Genomic DNA, 22,078 nt, shown 5'->3' with positions numbered 1-22,078 from the left:
TTTGAATATATAATTTTTAACAAAGTCTTGCAAAGCCATGAGGAGTTTCTTAAAATTCACAATAAAAAAATATTTTTATCGAAAATATCTTTGGATTACATTAAAAGTAATAACACCATTATTAAAATTTCCGCAATGTACTATTTATAATGCTAAGTTATTGTAAAAATTGTCATAAATTTTATTAGAAATACACGTCTGAAAAACTACTGTTGTTAAAAAATAATGATAGACTGGAAAAAGGAAATAAAAGAAACTTAGACATACCTACAGCTTAAATAAATACAATGACGATGAATAATGCCAAACCAAAACATCAAAACTAAAAACGACAAAACATTGAGTTTTAAGTGAAAATAATATAAAACTATGAAGTTATCAGTCACGACAAAATTAACATGAACACAAGCGAAGAAGAAAAAAAAACATAGATAATAACTTAGAATTTACATCAATAAGCCAACTTAACTAAATTTGAAAAAAGTCTTACATTTTCAATTAAAAATGCAAAAATATCAACGTTTTATTTTTCCTCGTATAATTGACTGATGACAACTTTCATTTTTAATTTAGAAAGTGATATTAAAAGTCAAATAATTTAGCTACAAATTGTTTAAAAATTCATCAAAATCGGTCCACTAGAACACAATACTAGGGTGGTCCGAACTGTATTCCGGAAACTTTAGCAGCATAATCTGCACTTAAAAATAAGTAAAAAAGTTCGTATAAATGTATGTCCGAAATTGCTTAGTTTTGGAGATACAGGGTGTAGAAGTTTCATTTTTATTTCGATTTTTTCCAAATATTTTTTGAAGTAAGTAAGTCAATATTAATAATTAATTCTTAAATTGTTGTTTGTCTTGTATGTATTTAATGTAACACACTTTGCCTTCGTGTATTGTTTTTTTTTCTAACTTTTAGTACTTTTATGAATTCTTATCTGTTTATTATTTACTCTGACCTGCTACAATTATACATTGTATAAACACGTAGTTAATAAAGATTTATTTATTTATTTATTATTTGTTTAACTTTCTCATGTTAAAAAGCTCCTAGTCACCAATTTTCATCCAAATATTTACGTTATTTCAAAAATTATTTGGAAAAAATCGAAATAAAAATGAAACTTCTACACCCTGTATCTCCAAAACTAAGCAATTTCGGACATACATTTATACGAACTTTTTTACTTATTTTTATGTGCAGATTATGCTGCTAAAGTTTCCGGAATACAGTTCGGACCACCCTGTGTATTGTGTTCTAGTGGACCGATTTTGATGAATTTTTAAGCAATTTGTAGCTAAATTATTTGACTTTTAATATCACTTTCTAAATTAAAAATGAAAGTTGTCATCAGTCAATTATACGAGGAAAAATAAAACGTTGATATTTTTGCATTTTTAATTGAAAATGTAAGACTTTAGAAAATGTAAGACTAAACCCTGTATCTCCGAAACTAAGACATTTATACGAACTTTTTTACTTATTTTTATCTGCAGAATATGCGGCCGAAGTTTCCGGAATACAGTTTGGACTACCCTGTATATAAAACTTTAAAATACATAAGTTTGAGCTCGGTTAACAAAGCAGTCATTTACTGAACTTCGCCGAGGATTATTAAAATAAAGACATTATTATAAAAATTTTAAGGTGTTCGTTTTTCGTGCCGGTGAGTGTATATACAGTATGTCCCCGGATTGCCTTTATAAGAGGAAAATCTTTTTTATTATTGACCCTTTGAGAAAAAAGCATTTTTCATAAAAATTTTTGCTTGTTCTAAAATGGTTAATCTCGTTTATACTTTTCCAAATTTCCACACCGTTTTAGAGAAAATTAAGAAAAAAGATTCTTTAAGTTTTGAAAAAGAAAGCATTTTTTTTAAATAATAATAATAAAAAGGTTTTAGGTAAAACTAAAGTGTTTTGGTGTACTGCGGTGAATTAATGTTTTATTTTTTTTATGAATCAATGTTTTAGTTTCCAACCTCCAACTGTAATGAATTTCTTAAGCTTAGGTTGCCTATCCAACACACGGTATTCCAAGCTACTCAAAAAGAAAACTTACTCGGTCTTTTCGGCTTTTCGTACTGGAAATCTTCCCTCAGCTGTTTGTGCTCGTAGAACGGCCGCTCGATCCGAATCTGACCCAGTTCTTCTTCGCGCTTGTCGTGCATCGTCGCGTTTAACACTTAACTTTTAATTGTTAGACACTGGCCGGTCGGCGGCTGCTTATCCGTAAATTAAACTGTGTCCGTACCGAAAAAGTTTGAAAATTCGCGCAGGCTGTGACGTTAAATAGTAGCGCCGACGAGGAAAACGGCGCGCGGTTCCGGAATTAGATCGCACCGCAACAAGTCGGAGATATTTTCGCGGTTATTGTTGCGTGTTAGTGGCGGTGTGGTTAACTATAGTAGCTAAATGCGGATTTCCACCAGACGGACAAAACCGCGACAAGACGGAGACTCGGTCTCTTGAGCAAGTCTGCTTTTTGTACCATTGGAAGAGAAAACTACTAAATGAATTTTTTTTTTGAAAATAACACTGCGATTAATCCAAACGGAAATCAACTTGTCAATTAAGCTGGATTTATAAACTCGGGAGTTGAGGTTCAGTTGCCGTTCAAAATGTTCAACGCTATGAAATGAACGCGCGCATTTATAAAGTCAGTTGGTCGAAAAGTTGGCAGTTCGTTTTACGTTCAACGGAGTTCAAAGATGGTCAATGTTTATGTCGGCAGTTGCGGGCAGTTGGCGACCGCTGGCGACGTTCGGCGAGAGCCAATGAATAAGCGCCTGTCGATCACGTGAAGCACAGTACGCCGTGGCATTGGAAAATGACTCTTATTGTTGTTTCATTATTTCTGTTAATGTAATGTTTATATGTTGCGTAATCGTGGATTACTGTGTTTGGTTTGGTGTGTTTCTGTGTTTGAACTTTAACAAATACCAAAAGTATTTTTAAATCGAAAGAAAAACGTTCGAAATTTTCACAATTCCAAACCTAACCTACAACCGAAACTGACAGTTTATAAATGCAAAAATATTGAACCTCAACTGCCGCGAACATCCAACTGCAACTGAACCTCAACTGAACGCCAACTTCCGAGTTTATAAATCCAGCTTTAAGGTTCAAACATATTTGCCTGACCGACAAAAATGTTATGTTTCAGGAACTACGAGTATACCGTATGCGTCTCAAGAGCGGCTCACCCCTATAACTTTTTTATTTTTTTCAAATAAAAAACGAGATCTGGTATGTTAGTATATGACATAAATTAGAATTTATTGACGTATTCAATTGTTTTCGGTCACTTCCTGTTTCACCGGAAATGACTACAACTTTTAATTTTTAAATAACAGCCTCGGTATTTTGTTACTTTATTCGATATAAAATGATACTCTGAATAGAATGACATATCATATGTCAACTTTTGATATAACTTCTGACATAATTACAGTTTGACTCGAAATACCGTGGTACAAATTATGCTAATAAGCCACCCTAGTTCCATTTGAAAAAACTGAGATATGATTAAAAATACGATTTGGGCATTTTCTAACTGGCCTGGACAAGACACCAGAAACATTAGAGCGAGAAAACTTTTAGCCAACCACGGGAAGACAATAACAATATTAGACGACCAAATCTATTTTTTAAGGCTCCTTGATTAAAATTTAGTGATTGACTCTAGATTGAAATTTAAAACACAATTTTGTTTTAAACGAAAATGTCACAAGTTGACATATGATATGTAATTTTATTCAAAGTGTCATTTTCTATCGAAAATCAAAATTTGTTGTCATTTCCGTTGAAAAAGAAGCGGTCGAAAAGAAATGAATACGTCAATCAATCCTAATTTATGTCATACACAACCATACCAATTTTTTTTATCTGAAAAATTAAAAATGTTATAGAGTTGAGCCACTTATGGGCGCACCCGGTATACTAGGTTCGGCAATAATGCGTCGTGCATCTGTAGCTCCTCTTATAAAATATTAGAAATTATATTCGCGTCCAGTCCGAATGTATTATCTTGATTTTTCTATACGTAGTACCGTCCCTGCGTGCACAATTTTAAAGCTATAAGCTAAATTCCCTCCCGCTACCAGTCTAGGTGACCGCGCCGGCCCTGGCGCGGCGGTCGGTATTCATTCGTCTTTCGTGCACGGTGCAGTGCGGATCGTAGCTCTCCGATTTCTTCGTCGTAGATCGATGAAGCCATTTTGTTTATTCTCTACTCATTTTGGATATTACTATGTAATATACGGTGTTCTACAGCTAGGTAGAACACAAGGAACAATATGTAAGTATTGTATAATATTTATTTTTAGAGAAAAACGAAGTGGACGTAAATAACGGAATATTAGAATTAGATAAAAGAAGAAAACAATAAGAATATTATATATATCGGACTGTTGTACTCTCAGTGAGACAAAGTTCGTACGTGTAAAGAATGTCCTTCTCCTTGTAAGAGGAATTCTCATTTATATAAGGTTCTATATCTCGCAGTCAAGAGAATATTATAAATGCCAAAGTGTTGCATCTCCGAGTGAGTCAAATTTCGTACTTTTAGAGGATGGCCATATGAGAGAGATTCCTTTTATAAGTCAATATTGATATCCCACTATCGAGAGATAAATTACAGGTATCACAGGTAAGTATCTTATAATATTTATTTTCAGGTAATTAAATAATGGAGGGAAATAATTGAAGTGGAAGCAAATCTCTAAATGTAGAAATTAGAGGCAAGGAGGAGACAATGGAAGTAGACAAATGGAGAAAGCAATAAGAATATCGTATATATCGAACTGTTGTGCTCCCAGTGAGACAAAGTTTCCTATTTAGAGAATGCCCTTCTCCTCGTGAAAGGGATTCCTATTATATGAGGTTAGAAATCTGGCTATCAAATAATATTATAAATATCGAACTGTTGTTTTCCCAGTGACGCAAAGTTTCCTATTTATAGAGAATGCCCTTCTCCTCGTGAGGGGGATTCCTATTGTATGAGGTTCTAAATCTCTCTATCAAGAGAATATTATAAATACCGAAGTTGTGCCGAAGTGTTGTATCACCCAGGGAGTCAAATTTCTCATTTTTCGAGAATGGCCGTCTCCGTGTGAGGGATTCCTTTTATAAGTCATTGTTGATATCCCCTATCGAGATATTAATTACACGTATTACCGGTGAGTATCTTATAATACTTATTTTTAGGAAATTAAATAATGAATGGAAATAATTAAAGTAAAAGCAAATTTCGAAATATGGAAATTAGAGGCAAGGAGGAAACAATGGAATTAGACAAAAAGAAAAAATGAGAATAACATATATATATCGAACTGTTGTCCTCTCCGTGAGACAAAGTTTCGTACTTACAGAGAATGCCCTTCTCTTCGTGAGAGGGATTCCTATTATATGAGATTCTAGATCTCGCAATCAACAGAGTACTATAAATGCCGAAGTGTTTTATCTCCCAGCAATGAAATAAGGTATGAAACAAAATTTTGTACTTTTAGAAAATGCCTATCTCTGGAATGGATTTCTTTTTTTATGAGATTTTAGATCTCACTCTCAAGGGAATATTATTTATATATTTAGGTGCCAAATATTTGTATCTCCCAGTGAGACAAAATTTCGTACTTTTAGAGAATGCCCATCTCCGTGTGGGAGGGATTTCTTTTATACGTTATCGATAGCCTTATCGAAAAATTAATTACACGTATTACATGTAAGTCTTTTAGAATATTTATTTTTAGACGAATATTGGATGGAAATAAATAGAAGTACATCCCGAAATGTGGGGATTAGAGGAAAGGAGAAAACAAAGGGATGAGGAATATTGTATAAACACGGACTGTTCTTCTCCCAGTGTTCTTTTCATAGCGAGACAAAGGTTAGTACTTTTAGATAATCCTCTACTCCGTGTGAGAGGGATTCCTTTTTTAAGATATTCCAGAGCTCGCTATCGAGATAATATTATAATAACCGAAGTGTTGTTGTCTCAATGATACAAAATTTTTTAATTTTAGTGAATGCCCTTCTCCGTGTGAAAGGGATTCCTTTATAAATGACGTTCTCGGTCTCGTTATCGTAGAAGTAGATTTCACAAAAGAATTTCAAGTGATAAATCTAAAAATTTTAGACCCTCAAAAAAAAAACGATATATTTCAACAGGAAAACTCCCCCACACATTATATTTATAAGGCTGTACGTTCAAAAAGCAGGACAGTCGTTATTTAAGTGTCACTATCTCATAACAGATCGAACACAAGGTCAGCAACTAGGAAGAGGAAAATAACCAAATCTAGCGATTTGTGCAGTTTGTTGGGGGAAGGGCAATCCAAAGAGACTACAGAACATTCGACTCTTCGATGATGATACATTCTTCTTCGGGAGCGAATTCAGTCTTAGCCAATGATCTGGCTTCAGCACAGAACAAGGTCCAACTTTTATATCTGAGAAAATATTTTAGCTCCCTAATTTACCAAGGAGCCATGGCATGTCGCCTATCCTCTCCTGTGTCATAATTGTTAAGATGAAGTCCAGCATATTTTCGAAATCAAACTCTTAAAAAAAAAAAAATATCTGGGTTATAAAATTTAACAATAGTCGTCGTAGACTTAATATTCTTTTAAAGGAAGAGAAAAATATTCATAAATATATCATGGAACAAATATGGACGGTTGTTATAGATACCGGACGCATAGTCCTAATGTGGTTGACGGTATCTTGTACGAAAGGTATCAACTATTTTTCCCTCTGAAGGATTTTCAAATGAAAATCATGAGGAAGAAGGACCTCTGGATAAATTTACGTTTGAACCTTGCTTAGAGGAAAAGATACAAACAACGGAATGTATCCAGATATTTGTGACAGATATTCGAATATGTCTTTACCTTCCTTCTTTGAAAAAGAGGGGGGGGGGTGATACATGAGGCACGAGCGGCCAATTCATTAGGTACCCTCCAGTTTGCTGCCTTGCCAGCCTCCTACCATAAAATAGGCGCCAACCAACTTAACGTTAACTCCAAGTCATTAAAAGTAATCAACTTAGCTGACCAGCTAATAATATAATAACTCAAATATGTATATAATAATAAAATAGCTAATATCCTAGATTTTCATAGCTAATATGTAGTGTGTGTGTGTATATATATATAAAGAAAAAAAAAAAAAACGTCTCCTATTTTTCTCTATTTTGGCTAAATAAATTTCTCTATTTTGGCTAAAGCTATTCTAATGGAAATGTAAGTTTTATTCTAAATCTTAAGAACACGTAACTGTGTCTCATTTCAAAAGGAGGTCCTTATGATAACGGCTGTTAAATGCTAATTTGTTTATGTAAATCTTTGACTTTCATATGTTGGAATACTCACCATCTACATTTAGAGTTTATATTTACCCATTTCGGTCTATAAAAGCAGTGTTGTGTTTTGGCCAATACTTTATACATTTTGACAAAGTGACAGACTTTGTGCAAATTATCGAAACAAAAAGTTAGTTTTTTCTTACAGCTTACAGTATATAATATATATTTTCTCCTCTACAATACACTTTTTCGAAAGAGATGATTATAACAACATTAATGTAAACTTTCGCAGACTTTGAATTTTTTCTTAAATATGTCTGGATGGTTTCTCGTTGAAAGAGGCTTTTGTAAGATATGATGTGTCTAAGGTTTACTGCATTAAAATTTTACCATAAATGTTCCCTAACAGTTCTACTTTCTTATCTAGAAATTTCGGAAAGAATAGACATATCAATTAAATCATAAAGTAGAAATAGTTTTCTTGCAGTTTTACGTATATAAATAGATTATATAATTCTTGCCGTGAACTGCTCTGAAAAATAATAAATCATATATTGGTTTCACGTTTAACCTTAGATATCAGAGACAGATGTCAGTTTGTTTTTAGTCAGTATATAATTATATATGCATATCATAGTTACTGAAAATTATCAACAAAAAAAAAATAATACAAATAATAATAAAACTTCTGAGTATAAAATTGACACAGATCAATATCTGTGTCTACTTTATATCAATGTCCACAATATCCATACCAATGTATGGATCGAAACCTAATATATATGATGACTCTGGTTTAATTCATCGACGTAATTAAAGCATTTTGGAAAATAAATTATTGAGAATCTTAATTTCTTACTAAAGGCTTAAAAAGTATGGCCTTTTAAATATTAAGCAATGGGTTATAAACGCCTTAAAAAAAAATATATATATATATATATATATATCGGTTAAACCTCACTATAGTCGAGTTATCCACGCAGTTCTACATTGAGACAGGGATTTCTATCGACACGATGAGTTAACTGGTTTATAAAGTATAATTGAACAATTTTGGCAGAATCCTTTATGGAAGTGCCATCTTATGGGTTTCTGTCTCTGCTTAGTATGCATATATGTATAGGTTAAATTGTCACAATTTAATAAATCCATGTATTGATGGCCGTTAAATTGGTTTCATCTTGGTTGCATTCAATAAACATATTTATAATTTCAGCTATTTTTGTCTCAAAAAAAAAAAAAAAAAATGCTTTCTGCACCACATTCATTAATTTGCAACCATCAGTTCTTTAAACATCTACGTATAGAAAAATCAAGATAATACATTCGGACTGGACGCGAATATAATTATACGATCAAACGAACTTACCTGAAGTGAAGTTCGATCGTAATTATATGAGGCGTCCAGTCCGAATGTATTATCTTCCCACCCCTCCCGTTTTGCCCCATGGTCGCTTGAATTAATGAATAAATCTTTGAAAAATGAATACCGACCGCCGCGCCAGGGCCGGCGCGGTCACCTAGACTGGTAGCGGGAGGGAATTTAGCTTATAGCTTTAAAATTGTGCACGCAGGGACGGTACTACGTATAGAAAAATCAAGATAATACATTCGGACTGGACGCCTCATATAATTACGATCGAACTTCACTTCAGGTAAGTTCGTTTGATCGTATAATTTTATTATTAAGTAAAAACCTAAAGTTTGTAGGTACTAGGATGTATTTCGGGAAAATGCTTTAGTTAACCAGTTGTTATTCTAACTTATAGGGTGGCTCAAAATAGTGTGAGTGGATCGGGATGATTTTTTTTAAATGGAACATCCTCTATATTATTTCATTTTTGGTTTTCTTTCTGATCCTACATAATCCTAAGATATTTTAAAATATGTTTTGATAGTTTCAAAAATATTAATAAATAAAAAAAATATTTTTTCAACCATGTAAAAAAAATATTAAAAATACAAAACTGTCTTGAAATCAAAACTAAGTGTAATGTATTTAGTATAGTTGGGGTGTACTTAACTTTGCTATAAATGGAAGTGTTGAAAATTCTATGCCAAACTTTCTAATATATAAAATAAATTTTCTTCGTTTTTTTTTAAATGGCACTCCCTGTTTATTATTGCTTCGTTAGATGGAGAATTATTTTTTTTGTATTTAAATTATTTTAACATTTTTAGCGCTTTCGCAAATATTTCCGTTTTTATTACATCTACTTACATCTTTTCAACGCTAAAATACCAGACAAAAATCATTAGCTTTGTTAAAAAATTACTGTTAAAAAACCCATAGTATACAATATAATATTACGAGTATCTGCAAAACCGTTAAAAATTTAGAAATACTTTAAATACAGAAAATATTAATTTTTGTAATTATCCACCTAACAAAGAAATAATATACAGGGTTCCGTTCCAGTATTCCATTAAAAAAAACGAAGGAAACCATTTGATATTTTAGAATGTTTGGTATATAACTTTGAACACCCTGTATGGTTTAAGACTACGATATTTATAGGAGAGTAAGTACAGACCAACCGAATATATTTTTTTTAATTATTTATTAGTATCTCTGATAAGATTAGGCACTAAAATTATAAATAGTTCATATACCTATTATACACTTTTAAACTTTTTGTTTTTCACATGCTTTAACTGTTTTTGGGTAGTAACTGTTAATCTCAAATTTGATTTTGCCCAATGTAATCTATCAGAACTTTTATAGTTAAATATACTTGCCTGTCCGAAAAACCACTTTAAATAGGTTTGGTAAGAATAGAGTGGATACGACAAAAGACCCAGGTAATAGATGTCATCAACAAAGTCAAATCCCTCAAATGACAATTGAGGGATTTGACTTTGTTGATGTCTTTGTTGATGTCTTTTTTTTTCTTTGTTGATTTGACTTTGTTGATACATCTAAGAGACCTAGAAGCATTAGCGTAACTAGCAATTTGTCCTGGGGTGGGCCTGGGGTTGAGCCTAGGGGGCGGTCTATATAGGGCTTTTGTTTTTTTTTAAAATGAAAAATAATTTTAAAAAACACATGTTTTGAATAAAACGTTTACATTAATTTCTCTATCAATAAATTTCATGGACTTGGTTATCAAACCGTGTTCCCGTAGATTACTTAAATACCTACAAATTTTCTAAAAAAATAAAAATTAACACATTTTTTGAACACAACAAAATAATATTACCTAAACAAAACTAGAAAACGTCAGTTTTACTGCATCACAAGCAAATAAAAATTAATACGTAGCAGAGTCATAATTCAGGATTTCTCTGGGGGGTGCCCAGCAGTACCTGGGGGGGGCACGGCACCCCTGTAGTTACGCCAATGCCTAGAAAGGGACCGAACCTGAGATGGAACCATGATATCAGGAAATAGCAGTGATAACTTGGGTCCGCATAGCCAACAATAGATATAGTATGTGAGGGAGGCTACACCATAAATGGAAATGGTTGAATAAGCTGAAAATGATAAGCTGATGATGAAATAAAAGAACTGGAAAGATGCGTGATGCGTTATTTCATTTCTCCTTGTTTGTTTTTTATTAATTTGTTCGATTGTTACCTTTTTTATTAATACTATTTATTATTTAGTTTTTTACAACATTAGATTTAGTAGTTACATATTGTCAGTAGCGTGCCGTGGGTAAAAGGACGGGGTGGGCGAGCTATGTTGAGGTTGCGATTTCACTAGGGCGCGTCACTCAGTCAGAGCTAAGGGCGGAGGGGGCAATCGCCCCCCCCCCATGTCCCCTATACTAGTGATGGGAATAATCGAATTATTTTCACCATCGAATAATTAGTAATAATTCATATTTCACAATCGAATTAATAATTCGAATTATTTAGTAGAATTATAAATTTAACCTAAAACTAAATTCGTCCCAGCTAGTGCTCGTCTAGGGGCTATTTTAAACAAATTCTAAACTATTGCCATACCTATATTATATCAATGAATAAAGAATAAAAAAATATTCTTTATTCAATGTATTCTATTAACTGTGCCGAAACCGTTTAATAAATTAAACCATAATTTATAGTTCAATTCCTATTGAAAACCTCCTCTCTAAAATAAAAGGTTCTTCTAAAACGATATAAGTATGTCCTTGTTTACGTGCGGTTCGTATTTCTTTTTATTTTATCAGTGGCAATCAATAATTATTTAGATAAAACAAGAAAATTAATTTTAGTGTTCAGCCTCTGGTGTTCGGTGAAATTTGGGTGAGATGGAAATGAACCAAATAATAGTAGTATTCTTTCGTTCTGAACGAAATGAAAATTTTCACTTAAACTGATTTATTCCTACGTGGTATAGGAAATAACAATGATTTCTGGATTTTTCTATATCGGATCGTTCCTTTCTTTGTCGATTCCCTTTATAAATGAGTTTACGTGAAAAGTTTCAGTTCGTTCAGAACTTAAGAATACTACTAATTACTAATATTCGTCCATAAGAGGTTATGTTTTATGTTCATTTGTAATTTGGTTACCACAGATATAATATAAAATACTACTAATTTTTATCTCGATTATATCGAAAAAGATAATCGAATTAGTTGGTTTTAATTTACTATCGAATTAGTCGAATTATTTAATTCGAATTTTCCCAAGACTACCCTATACGGCACGCTACTTTGCATATTGTTTAGCTGCTTTGGCCTAAGGACGGACAATTCTCCAAAACCAATAGCTAGTTATTAAAGAGTTTATGAAGTAAAGATTATTTTTTGATTTCATATTTACAAATATTATATCAATATAGATTCAACAAACTCTGATTAAAAATAACTCTTTAATACTCGAAGTAATAATACTGTTCAATATTCTTTCTATTAAGGTAAAAAAATAATCTGACTGCAAATATAAGGAGAAATTCAAAGGATTTCCTTTATTAACTATTACCTATATTTATTTCCTTATAATGACAAACAATTTTGCACACTCTCCTTTCATACATTATTTAGAACAAGGCAAGAATAATTTAACCAAAGTTGCGGTTACCAAAAGTAATAAGCTTGAAAATATTTGATTCGATATAATTAAACACCATTAAATGTTAAATATTTACATTTTACAATGCTTGCGCGAATGATCACGGCTAAGGACGACAAATTATTAGACTATAAATATTTATTTATTAGTTTTATTAGATCGATTGGAATGCTAATTAATAGCAAAAATTAAATTGTGCCAGGTATCAATGAAAATTATCTAACAATGTAAAATAAAAATAAATTCCTCAGTTTGTTGTAGTTTAGTTAAAGAAAATAATTAATAATATCTTTTTGTTTTCACTCTTGGCTTTAGGTCGTTGGGGTTGCAAAGATGTTTCTAGATTTTGTTCATTATTTTTTTATTTTGTGACGACGTTTCGACAGTATATGTCTTTTTCAAGCCTCTTGAACGTAGATTCTTACAGAGTTAAAATTTGTTAAACTGGACAACACAATAACACATATTAACTATTGTTTTTAATTGTTTTTGGACATTACACTTTACTACGAGCACGTACGTATTTCCTTGCAGACCGCTCTGTATAAAACACATTTATAGGTTCAATACCCGATGTCTACTTCAGTAGACATCGGGTTCAAGAGGCTTGAAAAAGACATATACTGTCGAAACGTCGTCACAAAATAAAAAAATAATGAACAAAATCTAGAAACATCTTTGCAACCCCAACGACCTAAAGCCAAGAGTGAAAACAAAAAAATATATAGTATACAGGTCAAAGAAACGAAACAAAAAAAAAATTAATAATATCTATTTATTAGAAAATTCCACACCTGTAATTTTTAACCAATCAAAACGTGTTTTTTTGACAAATCACCCTGGCGACGGATAAATTTTAGTGAAAATTTCACACCTCTACTTTTCAACCAATAACATGCTTTAATGTTGACTAGTTACCATGGCAACTGAAAAAATTTCCGGAAATTTTTTCGAGGCGCCACGAAACTTTAGTGGAAATTTTTGACAGTTGAAAAGGTAAACATAAGATCTACAATCATAATGTGAATAACTACAATGTCTATATATTGAAATATTACCCATTTGAGTTTTAGCATTTGATGTAACTAAGGTTGGTAATATTTTTTATTTAAGGAAATATGTTAGATATACCTACATATGAATTTCTTCGAAATTGCCATGTTCTAAAAAATATAGTTCTGCCGCCTTTATTTAACTAAAGCTGGTATTTTTCTATTTAACGAAATATGATGGATATATCTATATGATTTTTTTAGAATTTATTTCATGTTGAATTATCTTCAATGCCAAATCTTTAATGATATCGACTAATATAGCAAAATAATAACGAAACACATTTAGTAATTATAGGTTTTATTAATATTAAAAACACAATTATTGTAAATGTTTGTAGGCTGGCTTGAATTGGTGGTTTGAATCTGGGTATTTTCTGTTTTATTTTGCATTGTGCTCTGATCATGATTGAACTGGCTAGTACTTGATGAAATGCTCCTCATGGATTCAATCATCTGTTGATGATGTTCAGCGTCCAACTGTAAGTAAGGTTTGATCGACTGACTATTACTATGTCCAGTAATTTTAATGAGCTGTTGTTCACCAACTCCTTTCTTGGCCAAATTCGAAACAGCTGTTGCTCTTGCAGAATGATTGGTTATTTTAACTTTTTTAGTGTCAATTCCTATATCTGAAGCTGCTGATTTAAACCATGAAGATACAATGTTCTTACCAACTGGGCTATTCTTGTACCATCCTTTCGAATTGGGTTGATTCCAGTATGGGTTTGGTGTTAAGAATAGTCTGTCGGTTTGAATAAGATTTCCCCTTTTTTCCATCAACTTTCTAAACAAGCGAACCGGACACATTTGTGGATTTTCGAAATTTCTAATCAACCATTTACTATCCGACAGTTTTTTAGAACCACCTTGTGTGGTTTTAGAGAAAATTGGATTATATTCTATCCGACCTTTTGGGTTTCCGAAATTATCAGTTTCTTCTTTGAAGTATTGGATACAAGCAGAATGTCCTTCCCCTCCTCTCCATGCCAGCTCATGTGAAACTATGTGAAAAAATTTACGCTGCAACCCATCTGGAGTATTTTCATCCCACATTTCAATAATTTTTTTGTATTCGTCACTGGTTAAGGCTGAAGCACTCACTTTTCTTTTTGCTGAATCTCTCTGTAGTATTTTGCGCTTAGCATCGCGTGCAGCTCTGGCGGTCACAAATTCCACATCAGAAAACGGATTAAATTTTATTTTATATTTTTCGTAATAAATTTCTTGCAACTGCTTAGCAGTAGAGTTCCACATCACTTTGACCACACTTTCCTTATAATCTTCAAAATTTTTCTTTTTCATATTAAATGCGTAGTCCTCCAGTATAGTAGCCAGCTGTACTACACTCATACACTCATGAATATTATACGACTTTTCATCACAAAATTCAACAAACTGTTTCCATACACTTGATTTTGATTTTCGGGTGTTATCTGGTTTTATATTTTCAATTTCTTCTTTAATGACTTGTTGGTTTACTTTTCCAAATCGCGACATTTCGCTATACACTTCTTACTCTACGTACAGACGTTTTAAAACTAGTAATAGCTTAATGACAGAATCGCAAACAAAAATGACAAAACACATAATATGTCAAAAACATCAATACCTTGGCCAACTTAACAAATTGAAATTATTTTAAAATGTCATGTTGGATTAATATTTTTTTTTTCAAATTTAGGTGTGAAATTTTCTTACCGAATACCACGCAAGCTTAAATTATTCCTGGAAATTTTCTTTCGGGCACGAATGTTTTAGGAAAATTATCATAATTATTATAATTTTCAAAATATTCGTGCCCTCAAAAAAATTTCCGAAAATAATTTAAGCTCTTGTGATATTATAAGTGAAAATTTTTTCCTTGTGGGCACCCAACAGCGAATTATACTGGATTTTTTTTTGACGTTTATAATGACAGAATATGTTTTTGAGAGTCTGGTTTTTATTTGTTTACATGATAGTTTTGATACATTTCAATTGCAAAGCTGAGATGAAAGTTTGTAAAATGCTTCCATACGCTTGACTTCGATTTCCTTGTATTCACGGGTGTCAACTGCTTAATCTCCTGGCGAATATTTTCTTTGCTTTCATGACCGAAGCGAAACATTTTTTTAAGCCGTGCCGCTTGAAAGCTTCAAAACTGCAATAGTTTTTAGGTTCACTTAGTTGTCATAGTAACTAAATAATCAATTCGACCAAAAATCAAAAAATACATTTTTATTATTTGATTTTCAAACACAGTTTGGTGTGGAATTTTCTTACCGAATACCACACGAGGTCAAATTAAATCCGGACATTTTTTCTCGCTCATGAATATTTTTAGAAAATTATCCCTCGTCTTCGACTCGGGATAATTTTCAAAATATTCGTGAGCTCGAAAAAATTTCCGGAAATAATTTGACCTCTAGTGGTATTACTAATGAAAATTTCATAATTATGATTTTCCTATCGTTTAGTGGATTACTTCCAATGTAGGTATACCGGGCGCGTTTCAAAAGTGGCTCACCCCTATTACTTTTTATTTTTTTAAGATAAAACAACGAGATTTGGTATGTTAGTATATGAAGTTAGGATTGATTGACGTATTCAATTGTTTTCGGTCACTTTCTGTTTCACCGGAAATGACTACAACTTTTGATTTTATAGAATAGAATGGCATATCATATGTCAACTTTTGACATTTTTGCTTAAAAAAATCGTATTTTAAATTTCAATCTAGAGAGCTAGAGAGAATATTGAAAAGCACTTTATTAATACCGTTAAACTCGTTAGACAGCTCAAGTGAAGATTTGCAAGTCCAATATTAAAACAGATCAATAATAAATAAACAAATCTAATAAATATTTATATTTTTATAGCTTACAAAACATTCATGATTACTTTTGTCTTGTTTTTCATGTTTTCTTTAAATGTTCTTGACTTTAAGAAATAATGGGTGCATGATAAGTTAAATTTTTAATACCCTTCAATATAAACATATAGAAAAGTCAAACTATTTTAAGGCCATTTAAACGAAGAAAACAATTAAATAAATGTCTCTCAGATATCTTACTATATTCTTCAATGAATTCATTCAGTTTTCCACTTCATTAGTTTATTTATAATTACTTAAAATAACCATTTTTCAAAAATTAATTGTTGATTGAAATACTGATTTAGTATGAAATTATTATAAACCACAAGATATAGTTAAATATTTTTGTTTAATTCTTTTTTATATTACCAAATTTAAATAATCTTCACAAGTAAACGTTCTGTAAAACGGATGTTAAAAAATAAGCAATTTAACCCTCAAGTGGGCGTGGTGAATTTTTGTTACGCTTATGGCGTGCTGGGGTCCGACGGACCCCAATTTTTTTTTCAGTTAAAAAAACATGATGAAGAGATTTTATAAAAAGCTTGTTATTTTTACATTGTTTACAATATATTCAAACTTGTTCAAAAACAATATCATTAATTTTCAAGAAATTAATAAGAACGGACACAAAAATAGAGTAAAACGCATTTTTTAGGAATTTTTGATAACAGAAATATAACTTGGCTAAGAAACCCATAGAAATTAAAAACATATATGTTTTATGATTTTACCGTATTATTAAAAAAACAAACAACAGAAATGTGAAGCTAAAGTAATAAACATAAACTATTTTCAACAAAACTGCAAATCTTGAATGTACAGTGTGTCCCATTTTGGTTGAAATTATACGGTATCTCCGTTATTAGTGAAGATAAAAGGGTGCTGTAAACAAAATTTTCATAGCCCTCTTTGTTTCTGAGCTACAGGGTCTTTTTGAACATTTTGCAATTTGGGACACCCCTCGTACCTCTATTATTGCAAAAGGTATCGAGAATGTGAAAACTGTTTATTGTAGAACTTTTTACGGAGAATACAGTGGCGTAGTCTGTTATTCTACGAAAATAATATTTTCGAAGATATGAACTAAAGTTATGTTTTTTTAAATGGAACACCCTCTATATTTATAAATTATATGATTTGGCTTGCCATAAGCTTCTCAAAAATATATATCACTCTATGTATATTTATTTTCCCTATTTACTGCAATATTTAAAAGTTTTTATTAAAAGATCATATTTATTAGTAGGCCATGATTGATAACAAAAGACAATAAAGAATTATTAAAAATATACTGCTATCTGTCTCTTCTTTTATTTTAGGGGCAACTAATATATTTTTATATATTAGGAAAACTTAACTCTCTACCGCTATTTGTAAATCTTGGAAGTTATTGTACCGGAACTTTTAGATATTCCTTTAGCTAATTTACGTGAAATATACGTTCAGCAAGATGGGGCTTTCCCTAATAACTTAGAAAATATTAGAATTTTGTTAAATTATTATTTCACAAATCAATGAATTGGAACCAATGGACCCATATAATGGCCTCCCTGATTCCCGGAAATGTCCGTTCTAGATTTATGATTTTGAGAATTTTTAAAACATGAAATATATCGTGGCAACTACAACAATGTCGAACACCTGGAAAATGCTTTAATAATGCAAGCTTTTAGATATTTGCAAACCCATCCCGTTATAGTAAATTCCGTTATAAAGAAAGAAAAATATATTCGGAAATTCAGTGCTAACAGTTCAAAAGTAAAATATATCAATCACAAATAAAATTTTAATGTGTGTTTGACTATTTTAGTAAATACCATTTTGATTTTTATGTTATTTATCACGGCCTACTAATAAAAAAATGATATATTTTAAATATTAAAGTAAAGAGAGAAAATAAATATAGAGTGATATATATTTTTGAGAAGCTCGTAGCAATACGGATCATATGATTTATAAATATACAGGGTGTTCCATTTGAAAAAACATAACTTTAGTTCATATTTACAAAATATTTTTTCTATAGAAAAACAGATCACGCCACTGTATTCTACGTAAAAAGTTCCACAAGAATCAGTTTTCACCTTCTCGATATCATCCACAATAACGGAGATACGGGGGCTGTCCCAAATTGCAAAATTTTCAAAAAGACCCTGTAGCTCAGAAATGAAGAGCGCTATGAAAATTTTGTTTACAGCATCTTCCTTTTGACAAAAAAGTGGGACAGGTTTGTGCAAACCGCACCCTTCTAACTTCACTAATAACGGAGATACCCTATGATTTCAACCAAAATGGGACACCCTGTACATAACTTTTTCAAATACTAGTTCATGCTAATATAGGATCTGCATTTGCCGCAAAAGAAAAAAAGATTGTGCACATTTGATTCATGAGATTTGATTCGTGAGATTTTTGTTTTTTGTCATTTCTTCATTGACATATGGTTGCCATATACCACATCTATTTCTTTTCTGGTATTGATTATTCAATTTTCTCTCTTCTATAAGTAAGAGATTCAGAATCGGAGTTATGGTTACTCTTCGGAGAAAAATCAATGTCTCGCTGGTCTTTATCTCACTAAAGCCTCTTTAAGTTCATCAAACGGATCAAACCACTCAATTAATGCTTTCTCAAAATTAGCGTCCCAGTAAGGCACACTTTTTAGACTACCCACCATCCTAATAATGAAACATTCTTGGCGTGGTGGTGCCACACAGACCCCAATGAAACTTTAGCCCCCGCTGGTAGGAACAATACTTGATAAAATCAAGTGCGCCTTTAACAGTTGCATATTGGTACCCTAACTTAAAGGTAAATAGCGCGGCGAGGCCTAATTCTTAAACGTAAACATTTTACTGAGGTTTAAATAGTGCTTGGGGTCCGCTGGACCCCACCATGCCAGTTGAGGGTTAAATAATTTTGTTTGACACAAAATCACTAAATGTACCTTTTTTTTCATCAACCCTTATTACCAAACACAGGATGATATATTAACTAAGAGCAATAACAATTAAAAAATCATCCCTATCCGCTCACACATTTTTGAGTCACCCATAGAAGTTAAAATATTTTCCTGAAATACATCCTAGTATACAGGGTGGCGGCCCTCATACGTCTCAGTTGATTATACGAAAACAGAAAGATGTAGAAACAAAATATTTTATGGGTATATGTGGGGAGGCAATTTGCACAATTTAAAATTATTTTGAAATATACATGGTTTTGGTTTAAAAAGTGATAATTTTTCGTATGGAACACCCGGTATTTTATTTTATTTCTGGATTCTTGGGCCCAAAAAAAAAGGTATTTATTTAAAGGTTAAATATGTTTAAAATCTTTGGTTTTTGAGATATTTGAAATATTTAAATATGCATGCTACAAAAGAATAGATTATCAACACCCTGTACATTACTTTTCAGAATTAAATCTTGTGTTGAGTTTACAGGTAGAGTAATAAACTTTACTGAAAAATTTTATTGCTTTCTTAAATTTATGCTGAGGTACCAAAAATTGCTGATTTATTTTGCATAAAAACTTTGTACTGTACTTGCTAAAATAAATCGAGGCAGATTTAAATGCTCTTTCCTACTATATTGGGATTTCCTATACCAATCTAGCTTAGATTTCAAATTACAAGCGATTTTTCAATAAAATCAAGATAGATGGTGTCGCCATGGCAATTTTCTAAAGACAGTTACTAACTATTTTCAAAATAGACATTAGTTTATGGACATTATTATTTAGATTTATAACTGTTTACTTAAACTTGTCCACAATAGTTTATTAATTAGGTATTCATAATTTTATCAAGAAAAATAAAACAGTATCTGCTGGCGGAACGAATGAATATGTTACTAGTGCTTTTATTTTGTGAGGAAAATTGCTTCTTGGCCTCAAGGGCTTATGCTTAAAGCTAACCAAATAGGAATCTTCCTGATAAGCGTTCCTTTGAAAAAATACTTGTCCTATTTCGCAGAGCCGATAATGTGGTTTATAAAAAAAACATTAGGCAGAAACCTGTCGTTGGAAGTGGAGAAAATGAATTTGCCTTAATTGGCCCTTTTAGAGAAAATCCAAATATCTACATCTTGTAAATCAAAAAACTATTTCTTTCTAAATATTATTTATTAAACTATTGTAGGTATATTAAATAAAAGTAAACTGCTATAAATTTAAATAAAGTCCATAAACTAATTTCAATTTTAAAAATAGCTACTAACTGTCACTAGAAACTTGTCATGACGATATCAGCCCTCTTGGTTACCATTTTATTGAAAATTGCTCTTTATTCAAAATCTGAGCTAGATAGGTATAGGAAACCCTAATATAGTTTGAAAGAGCATTTAAATCTGCTTTGACTTATTTAAAAAAATACAGAATGTTGCATTTGAAATAAGGAAGTTTTTATGTAAAATAAATTTTTAAAATAGACCAGCAATTTTTGATATCCCTGTATACATTAAACGAAACAATCAAATTTTTTAATATAGTTTATTACTATGAGCTAAAAGTTAGCACAACAAGAATTAATTCAGAAAATCAATGTACAGGGTGTTGACAGTTCAAAATAATTTTAAATTATACACATTGCCTTCCCACGTATACTCATAAAATATTCAACCGAGGCGAATGAGGTGCGCCACCCTCTATACTTTAGGTTTGCACTTATACAAAAAAAAGTTGTTTATTAAGGTGCGTTTACACCAACTGCGCCGCTCCGCTCCCCGCCGCGCAAATCATTTTTATAACATATACTTTTGTGCGCGCTAAAAAATACACTTTAAAAGTACATGTTAAGAAAATGTTTTGCGCGGCGCAGCCGGTGTGAACGCATCATTATAAAAGCTACAGATGCCCGACGCACTATTGCCGGACCCCGTATACCGGTAGTAATGGTATTTACTAAATTCAATTTAGCTTGTACTTACCCAGTATATACAGGGTGTATATACTGGGTATAATACATTGTATATACTGGGTATATACATTGGGTATTTACCCAAATTTCAATATACCGGTTGTTTGCCCATCATTGTTCCTGTACCTACTACGCCATTGTTCTCGTTGTTAACTACGTATTAAGCCCCATACTCACACTTCGCTATTTCACTTCCTTCCTTCGTCACGTCCCTTCGTCCAAAAATCTTATATTTACTATGGGAAATGTCGATTTTATGCGACTGTGTGTTCCTTCGTTCCTTCGTCAAAACGCTCCTTCGTCCGTTTACTTCCTCGAAACGCTTCTTCGCCGTACTGTCGGTTTTTTTGACGAAGTAGCAAAGGAATTATCACGAACACAAAAAATATTAAAATATATAAAATATATAAATCGATCTTGGATTTCATTCGTAGTTGATTTCTTGATTTGGCAGTACGTCTGTACAGGGTGTCCCATTTTCGTGTGTTTTGCAGGACTTCTCGTTTATGAGTCGAGATACAAAGATGCGGTTTTCACATTACGCTGTTACTTTTTTATGAAACTAAAGGTGCTACATACAGATATGTCCTAGCTCTCTTACTACCTAAAATAGAAGGCGAATCTGAAATTATTGTATTTTTCGATCCCCTTTGTATCATAACTTATCGAAAAGGTGAAAACGGTCTCCCGTACAGTTTTTCACGTAGAATGCAGTGACGTAACTATTTCTTCGTTGGAATCTGTTTTTTTTTAAATTGACTAAAACATATGTTTTTTTAAATACGATATTTTGTATATTATTTTATTTTCCTTGTTACGAGCTTTCTAAAATACTTATTTTCATAAACGGGGTAAAAATGCATTATTTAACTTTATTACATAGTCGGCCGGTTTAAATTAGGTAATCAAAACAATCAACTAATTTATTCGACCTAAAAT

At 31.8% G+C, this 22,078-nt stretch overlaps 1 protein-coding gene and 2 long non-coding RNA genes across 3 annotated transcripts in view; 2 read left to right on the top strand and 1 right to left on the bottom strand.

Annotated features, from left to right (window-relative positions):
* Positions 1–2,338, bottom strand: part of LOC115874969 (prestin-like) — a 69,551-nt gene extending 67,213 nt beyond the window's left edge. Inside the window, exon 1 of the mRNA XM_030890276.1 lies at positions 2,065–2,338. Within this exon, the coding sequence (XP_030746136.1) occupies positions 2,065–2,173 (109 nt within the window). The 5' untranslated portion in view covers positions 2,174–2,338. The remainder of the gene's footprint in view (positions 1–2,064) is intronic.
* LOC115874974 overlaps positions 1–22,078 on the top strand; it is a 239,486-nt gene that overhangs the window by 4,785 nt on the left and 212,623 nt on the right. The gene's annotated exons all lie outside the window — the stretch shown is intronic.
* LOC115874973 lies at positions 4,128–6,154 on the top strand. Its single transcript, XR_004048948.1, has 2 exons — positions 4,128–5,485; positions 5,753–6,154. It is a non-coding gene; the product is annotated as an uncharacterized LOC115874973 (long non-coding RNA).

The sequence above is a fragment of the Sitophilus oryzae genome, unplaced genomic scaffold (assembly GCF_002938485.1).
Source record: "Sitophilus oryzae breed Bouriz unplaced genomic scaffold, Soryzae_2.0 scaffold_130_pilon_pilon, whole genome shotgun sequence".
NCBI lineage: Eukaryota > Metazoa > Arthropoda > Insecta > Coleoptera > Curculionidae > Sitophilus > Sitophilus oryzae.
Note: the sequence above shows the minus strand (reverse complement) of the source record. Positions and strands in the feature narration are given on the sequence as shown.